A 9,707-nucleotide genomic window follows, 5' to 3' on the forward strand; every position below is an offset into this window, starting at 1 on the left:
TTCCAGACTGACTCCTCCTCCGGACTGACTCCTCCTCCAAACTGACTCCTCTTCCAGACTGACTCCTCCTCCAAACTGACTCCTCCCCCAGACTGATTCCTCCTCCAAACTGACTCCTCCCCCAGACTGACTCCTCCTCCAGACTGACTCCTCTATATACATTTTTTCTTGCTAAAACTACAAGTCCCACAATCCTTTTCCTCTGTATCTGCTGCGTTGTATCAATGAAATTTCCCCATGTGTGGACAATAAAGGATTATCTTATCTTATCTTATCTTTGCAGCAGCCACCCCTCCCCCGCACTGCTGTGCTGCTGGAGCGAGTGTCGAGGGCGAGAAGTACAATGCACGTCGCGCACTTTACAGACCTGAGCAGAGGTCTGAGCGGGAAAGAGACGTGCGGTTTTGGGAAACACGTGGAAGAAAGAAAAGGTGGTTTTGTATCTGGAGACTCAAACTCTATTGTAACTTAGCGTTGACTGTCTATGTTACCTGACTTAGAACTATTGAAAAGAATCCTTGATTTTTTAAGAAAAATATTCTTCTAAAAATCTACAAAGGTTTATATTTTTTAACCCAAAAGGACTATGGCCCCTGGGATTGGCTACGTGGATTCATTCTCAATGTTTTTTTTGTATACATTTTTTTGATATTTTTTAAGACGGTCCCCAAGCTGCACTTCAGCGCGCAGCTCCCCGCACCGTGCAAGCGAACCTTCGGACTTGTTAACCACGTGGCGCTAACATGAAGCTAATATGGAGCTAACGTGGCGCTAACATGAAGCTAATATGGAGCTAACGTGGAGCTAACGTGGAGCTAATGTGGAGCGAATGTGGAGCAAATGTGGAGCTAATGTGGAGCTAACAACAAGAAAACAAATGTTTGTGATGATGCTCTGTGAGGAAAACATCCAAACCACATTAGTCACACTAATGTGACCGTGACACTGTGTCCACTCTAATGTGACCGTGACACTGTGTCCACACTAATGCGACCGTGACACTGTGTCCACACTAATGTGACCGTGACGCTGTGTCCACTCTAATGTGACTGTGACACTGTGTCCACACTAATGTGACCGTGACACTGTGTCCACACACTAATGTGACCGTGACACTGTGTCCACACTAATGTGGCCGTGACACTGTGTCCACACTAATGTGACCGTGACACTGTGTCCGCACTAATGTGACCGTGACACTATGTCCGCACTAATGTGACCGTGACACTGTGTCCATACTAATGTGACCGTGACACTATGTCCGCACTAATGTGACCGTGACACTGTGTCCACACTCCACACTAATGTGACCGTGACACTGTGTCCACACTAATGTGACCGTGACGCTGTGTCCACTCTAATGTGACCGTGACACTGTGTCCACACTAATGTGACCGTGACACTGTGTCCACACACTAATGTGACCGTGACACTGTGTCCACACTAATGTGGCCGTGACACTGTGTCCACACTAATGTGACCGTGACACTGTGTCCGCACTAATGTGACCGTGACACTATGTCCGCACTAATGTGACCGTGACACTGTGTCCATACTAATGTGACCGTGACACTATGTCCGCACTAATGTGACCGTGACACTGTGTCCACACTCCACACTAATGTGACCGTGACACTGTGTCCACACTAATGTGACTGTGACACTGTGTCCACACTCTAATGTGACCGTGACACTGTGTCCACACTAATGTGACCGTGACACTGTGTCCGCACTAATGTGACTGTGACACTGTGTCCACACTAATGTGACCGTGACGCTGTGTCCACACTAATGTGACCGTGACACTGTGTCCACACTAATGTGACCGTGACACTGTGTCCAAACTAATGTGACCATGACACTGTGTCAACACACTAATGTGACCGTGACACTGTGTCCACACTCTAATGTGACCGTGACACTGTGTCCACACTAATGTGACCGTGACACTGTGTCCACACTAATGTGACCGTGACACTGTGTCCACTCTAATGTGACCGTGACACTGTGTCCGCAATAATGTGACCGTGACACTGTGTCCACACTAATGTGACCGTGACGCTGTGTCCGCACTAATGTGACCGTGACGCTGTGTCCACACTAATGTGACCGTGACACTGTGTCCACACTAATGTGACCGTGACACTGTGTCCACACTAATGTGACCGTGACGCTATGTCCACACTAATGTGACCGTGACACTGTGTCCACACTAATGTGACCGTGACACTGTGTCCACACTAATGTGACCGTGACACTGTGTCCACACTAATGTGACCGTGACACTGTGTCCACACACTAATGTGACCGTGACACTGTGTCCACACTAATGTGACCGTGACACTGTGTCCACACTAATGTGACCGTGACACTGTGTCCACTCTAATGTGACCGTGACACTGTGTCCACACTAATGTGACCGTGACACTGTGTCCGCTCTAATGTGACCGTGACACTGTGTCCGCACTAATGTGACCGTGACACTGTGTCCGCACTAATGTGACCGTGACACTGTGTCCACACTAATGTGGCCGTGACACTGTGTCCGCACTAATGTGACCGTGACACTGTGTCCTCTCTAATGTGACCGTGACACTGTGTCCACACTAATGTGACCGTACACTGTGTCCACTCTAATGTGACCGAGACGCTATGTCCACACTAATGTGACCGTGACACTGTGTCCACACTAATGTGACCGTGACATTGTGTCCACACTAATGTGACCGTGACGCTATGTCCACACTAATGTGACCGTGACACTGTGTCCACACTAATGTGACCGTGACACTGTGTCCACACTAATGTGACCGTGACACTGTGTCCACACTAATGTGACCGTGACGCTATGTCCACACTAATGTGACCGTGACACTGTGTCCACACTAATGTGACCGTGACACTGTGTCCACACTAATGTGACCGTGACGCTATGTCCACACTAATGTGACCGTGACACTGTGTCCGCACACTAATGTGACCGTGACACTGTGTCCGCACTAATGTGACCGTGACACTGTGTCCACACTAATGTGACCGTGACACTGTGTCCACACTAATGTGACCGTGACACTGTGTCCACACTAATGTGACCGTGACACTGTGTCCACACTAATGTGACCGTGACACTGTGTCCACACACTAATGTAACCGTGACACTGTGTCCACACTAATGTGACCGTGACACTGTGTCCCCACTAATGTGACCGTGACACTGTGTCCGCACTAATGAGACCGTGACACTGTGTCCACACTAATGTGACCGTGACACTGTGTCCACACTCCACACTAATGTGACCGTGACACTGTGTCCGCACTAATGTGACCGTGACACTGTGTCCACACTAATGTGACCGTGACACTGTGTCCACTCTAATGTGACCGTGACACTGTGTCCACACTAATGTGACCGTGACACTGTGTCCACTCTAATGTGACCGTGACACTGTGTCCGCAATAATGTAACCGTGACACTGTGTCCACACTAATGTGACCGTGACACTGTGTCCGCACTAATGTGACCGTGACACTATGTCCGCACTAATGTGACCGTGACACTGTGTCCATACTAATGTGACCGTGACACTATGTCCGCACTAATGTGACCGTGACACTGTGTCCACACTCCACACTAATGTGACCGTGACACTGTGTCCACACTAATGTGACCGTGACACTGTGTCCACACTCTAATGTGACCGTGACACTGTGTCCACACTAATGTGACCGTGACACTGTGTACGCACTAATGTGACCGTGACACTGTGTCCACACTAATGTGACCGTGACGCTGTGTCCACACTAATGTGACCGTGACACTGTGTCCACACTAATGTGACGGTGACACTGTGTCCACACTAATGTGACGGTGACACTGTGTCCACACACTAATGTGACCGTGACACTGTGTCCACACTAATGTGACCGTGACACTGTGTCCACTCTAATGTGACCGTGACACTGTGTCCGCAATAATGTGACCGTGACACTGTGTCCACACTAATGTGACCGTGACACTGTGTCCGCACTAATGTGACCGTGACACTGTGTCCACACTAATGTGACCGTGACACTGTGTCCGCACTAATGTGACCGTGACGCTGTGTCCACACTAATGTGACCGTGACACTGTGTCCGCACTAATGTGACCGTGACACTGTGTCCACACTAATGTGACCGTGACGCTATGTCCACACTAATGTGACCGTGACACTGTGTCCACACTAATGTGACCGTGACACTGTGTCCACACTAATGTGACCGTGACACTGTGTCCACACACTAATGTGACCGTGACACTGTGTCCACACACTAATGTGACCGTGACACTGTGTCCACACTAATGTGACCGTGACACTGTGTCCACACTAATGTGACCGTGACACTGTGTCCACTCTAATGTGACCGTGACACTGTGTCCACTCTAATGTGACCGTGACACTGTGTCCGCACTAATGTGACCGTGACACTGTGTCCACACTAATGTGACCGTGACACTGTGTCCACACTAATGTGGCCGTGACACTGTGTCCACACTAATGTGGCCGTGACACTGTGTCCACACTAATGTGACCGTGACACTCTGTCCACTCTAATGTGACCGTGACACTGTGTCCACTCTAATGTGACCGTGACGCTATGTCCACACTAATGTGACCGTGACGCTATGTCCACACTAATGTGACCGTGACAATGTGTCCACACTAATGTGACCGTGACACTGTGTCCACACTAATGTGACCGTGACGCTATGTCCACACTAATGTGACCGTGACACTGTGTCCACACTAATGTGACCGTGACACTGTGTCCACACTAATGTGACCGTGACACTGTGTCCACACTAATGTGACCGTGACGCTATGTCCACACTAATGTGACCGTGACACTGTGTCCACACTAATGTGACCGTGACACTGTGTCCACACTAATGTGACCGTGACACTGTGTCCACTCTAATGTGACCGTGACACTGTGTCCACTCTAATGTGACCGTGACGCTATGTCCACACTAATGTGACCGTGACGCTATGTCCACACTAATGTGACCGTGACAATGTGTCCACACTAATGTGACCGTGACACTGTGTCCACACTAATGTGACCGTGACGCTGTGTCCACACTAATGTGACCGTGACACTGTGTCCACACTAATGTGACCGTGACACTGTGTCCACACTAATGTGACCGTGACACTGTGTCCACACTAATGTGACCGTGACGCTATGTCCACACTAATGTGACCGTGACACTGTGTCCACACTAATGTGACCGTGACGCTGTGTCCACACTAATGTGACCGTGACACTGTGTCCACACTAATGTGACCGTGACACTGTGTCCACACTAATGTGACCGTGACACTGTGTCCACACTAATGTGACCGTGACACTGTGTCCACACTAATGTGACCGTGGCGCTATGTCCACACTAATGTGACCGTGACGCTGTGTCCACACTAATGTGACCGTGACACTGTGTCCGCACACTAATGTGACCGTGACACTGTGTCCACACTAATGTGACCGACACTGTGTCCACACTAATGTGACCGTGACACTGTGTCCACACACTAATGTGACCGTGACGCTGTGTCCACACTAATGTGACCGTGACACTGTGTCCGCACACTAATGTGACCGTGACACTGTGTCCACACTAATGTGACCGACACTGTGTCCACACTAATGTGACCGTGACACTGTGTCCACACTAATGTGACCGTGACACTGTGTCCACACTAATGTGACCGTGACACTGTGTCCACACACTAATGTGACCGTGACACTGTGTCCACACTAATGTGACCGTGACACTGTGTCCACACTAATGTGACCGTGACACTGTGTCCACACTAATGTGACCGTGACACTGTGTCCACACTAATGTGACCGTGACACTGTGTCCACACTAATGTGACCGTGACACTGTGTCCACACACTAATGTGACCGTGACACTGTGTCCACACACTAATGTGACCGTGACACTGTGTCCACACACTAATGTAACCGTGACACTGTCCTTTACCTGGGACATTTGCGGGCGCAGGTTGATCTCTCGTAGATTCACCGCGTGCGGAAGAAGATTGTTGAGCAGCTGACACAGAAGAACCCCATCTCTGAGCGCCTGGGCCAGATCACACACCTGCAACAGAGGAGGAGGGTACAGGGTAAAGAAAGAGGGTTAGAGGAGGGTACAGGGGTAAAGAAAGAGGGTTAGAGGAGGGTACAGGGGTAAAGAAAGAGGGTTAGAGGAGGGTACAGGGTAAAGAAAGAGGGTTAGAGGAGGATACAGGGTAAAGAAAGAGGGTTAGAGGAGGATACAGGGTAAAGAAAGAGGGTTAGAGGAGGGTACAGGGTAAAGAAAGATGGTTAGAGGATGGTACAGGGTAAAGAAAGAGGGTTAGAGGAGGATACAGGGTAAAGAAAGAAGGTTAGAGGAGGGTACAGGGTAAAGAAAGAGGGTTAGAGGAGGGTACAGAGTAAAGAAAGAGGGTTAGAGGAGGGTACAGGGGTAAAGAAAGAGGATTAGAGGAGGGTAGAGAGTAAAGAAAGAGGGTTAGAGGAGGGTACAGGGTAAAGAAAGAAGGTTAGAGGAGGGTACAGAGTAAAGAAAGAGGGTTAGAGGAGGGTACAGGGTAAAGAAAGAGGGTTAGAGGAGGGTACAGGGTAAAGAAAGAGGATTAGAGGAGGGTACAGAGTAAAGAAAGAGGGTTAGAGGAGGGTACAGGGTAAAGAAAGAAGGTTAGAGGAGGGTACAGGGTAAAGAAAGAGGGTTAGAGGAGGGTACAGGGGTAAAGAAAGAGGGTTAGAGGAGGGTACAGAGTAAAGAAAGAGGGTTAGAGGAGGGTACACAGGGTACGGGCAGAGGGTTAGAGGAGGGGACAGGGGACAGAGGGTAGAGACAGAGGGTACCTGTGCCCCCTCCCAAGTGACCCGGTGGTTCTCGGGTAAAACCCTGCAGTCGATGAGCCACGCTGCACACTGACGCCACAGCTCCATCTCTGAACTCTGCAAACACACAAGCGTTTACTCTACACTTCTCATTTATATCATACACAGGGTCAAATTGGTCGTCATGGTTACCATGGAGCCCACAGCACACTGGATTATTCTGGAATTAAAAACCTGTTAAACTGTCCATATCTGAACATTCTAGACACAATAACTCACCACCTTCATGATTCCACTTTAACCTCTGCCATATTTTTATTTTTATACATATATATATATGTATATATATATATATATAGTCCTGGTTTTGTCCTGGTTTAGACCCGGTTTGTTTTGGTTTATATATATATATAATATATATATAATATATAATATATAATATATATATATATATATATATATATATATATAATATATATATATATATATATAAAAACCAAAACAAACCAGGACAAAACCAGGTCTAAACCTGGACTAAACCAGGTCTAAACCTGGACTAAACCAGGACTAAACCAGGACTAAACCAGGACTAAACCAGGACTAAACCAGGTCTAAACCAGAACTAAACCAGGACTAAACCAGGACTAAACCAGGACTAAACCAGGTCTAAACCAGAACTAAACCAGGACTAAACCAGGACTAAACCAGGACTAAACCAGGTCTACATCACGACTCCACTGGGTCTGAAACTAAAGTGTGAAACGCGGCTTAGTTTGACTTTCAAACCTTAAACTCGAACCTGTGCCACGATGTAAAGTCAGAGCTGGTGTAAATACTACTATGTACTTTTCATGGTGTAAATACTACTATGTACTTTCATGGTGTAAATACTACTATGTACTTTTCATGGTGTAAATACTACTATGTACTTTCATGGTGTAAATACTGCCGTGTACTTTCATGGTGTAAATACTGCTGTGTACTTTTCATGGTTGAAATACTGCTGTGTACTTTCATGGTGTAAATACTGCTGTGTACTTTTCATGGTGTAAATACTGCCGTGTACTTTCATGGTATAAATACTGCCGTGTACTTTCATGGTGTAAATACTGCCGTGTACTTTCATGGTATAAATACTGCCGTGTACTTTCATGGTGTAAATACTGCAGTGTACTTTCATGGTGTATATACTGCCGTGTACTTTCATGGTGTATATACTGCCGTGTACTTTCATGGTGTAAATACTGCCGTGTACTTTCATGGTGTAAATACTGCTGTGTACTTTTCATGGTGTAAATACTGCCGTGTACTTTCATGGTATAAATACTGCCGTGTACTTTCATGGCGCAAATACTGCCGTGTACTTTCATGGTTTAAATACTGCTGTGTACTTTCATGGCGCAAATACTGCCGTGTACTTACATGGTGTAAATACTGCCGTGTACTTTCATGGCGCAAATACTGCTGTGTACTTTCATGGTGTAAATACTGCCGTGTACTTTCATCAGATTTGAAGCTGAATATGGCCGTTACCTTGAGTGGTGGTCGTTACTTCAGTTTTGGTCGTTGGTCGTTGGCCGCGCTGTCTCTGCCGCTCATGGTGCATTTGCTGCTCGCTCTTCCGTGGTGGGTGTCTCTGCAGCGCTGCGCGGTGTCGAAGTCTTTTTAACTTCATCCCGCAACTTCCTTTTTCTGCGTCGCACCCAGGCTCTGCTGCACACGAGCGACAGTCACAGCGTTACCACAGCAACACATGTACTGCTCCTGACACTGCTGCAGCTCAGAGCGTCAGAACTGTGACTCTGGGCCTCAAAACTCCTGCCATGGACACGATACACGGATACTTACTGTCCGAATGTACTTTTGTACTTTTGTGATTCTTTTTGACTTTGGACCAACTGGACATTTATTTTAATTCATCTTTTGCATGATTGTGTTTCTTTGTTCGTTTCTTTGTCTTTAAGTAATTTTCTAGTATTCCCAATTTTGCTATTTGGCCCTTTGCTGGAGACTCTGGAGACTTTTGAGACTTTTGAGACTTTTGAGACTTTTGAGACTTTTGAAAATTAAAATGGACAAATTTGACAGAAGTGTTCGGGCTCAGTTTTTCCACGTTTGTAGATATAGATTTGTTCTTTAAAAAAAATATTGAAAAATAATAATTATTTAAAAAAAAATATATATATATATATATATATATATATATATATATATATAAATAATTGTATATATTTTTTAATTATTAAATATATATAATAAATAAATGAATAAATAAATTAAATTAAATGTATACCAGTGCTCCTGTTAATGAAAAACAGAAAAGCCCAAAATGTGTCAATAAAATGTATATATCCTTATGAAATCTTATCATAAAATCAAAGAGATTCTGAACCAACTGGATTTGGTTCTGTGTTTGTCCTGGTTTAGCACTGGCTTTGCTCCTCGGTCAGTCCCAGTTTTTAGCCTTAATCTTATGTAAACCAACAATTTAAAACGACAAAATCTGCACAAGCAACTGCAGATCTAAAGACTCTAATAGTAAGTGAGGAATATCTCTTTATACTCTGATCTGCCATTTTGAGAACTCTACTTTGCATATCTCCAAAACAACAACAACTGCACTTTGTCTACCATCGTTCTACCATCAAGTACAAACTGTATACTACATGTGTATTTGTCTATTTCCTTTAGTTATGGTGCATTGTAGAAGTAACACGTGTAAACCACTCCACGTTTAAAGTACTGCAAACCACCAGCAGAGGGCTCCAAGTGTCTCCATCTGCGGCTCAGAGAAGAAAGAACAAACTAACAC

At 46.1% G+C, this 9,707-nt stretch overlaps 1 protein-coding gene across 1 annotated transcript in view; it reads right to left on the reverse strand.

The window, feature by feature from the left end:
* LOC140378213 (proto-oncogene vav-like) overlaps positions 1 to 7,017 on the reverse strand; it is a 61,324-nt gene extending 54,307 nt beyond the window's left edge. Inside the window, exons 1-2 of the mRNA XM_072463936.1 lie at positions 6,917 to 7,017; positions 6,030 to 6,146 (exon numbers count right to left, since the gene is read on the reverse strand). Of these exons, the coding sequence (XP_072320037.1) occupies positions 6,030 to 6,146; positions 6,917 to 7,003 (204 nt within the window). The 5' untranslated portion in view covers positions 7,004 to 7,017. The remainder of the gene's footprint in view (positions 1 to 6,029; positions 6,147 to 6,916) is intronic.
* Between the last annotated feature and the right edge of the window lie 2,690 nt (positions 7,018 to 9,707).

This window comes from Eucyclogobius newberryi, unplaced genomic scaffold (genome assembly GCF_026437365.1).
Source record: "Eucyclogobius newberryi isolate DKJ021-1_F unplaced genomic scaffold, fEucNew1.0.hap1 SCAF_4, whole genome shotgun sequence".
NCBI classification, from domain to species: domain Eukaryota; kingdom Metazoa; phylum Chordata; class Actinopteri; order Gobiiformes; family Gobiidae; genus Eucyclogobius; species Eucyclogobius newberryi.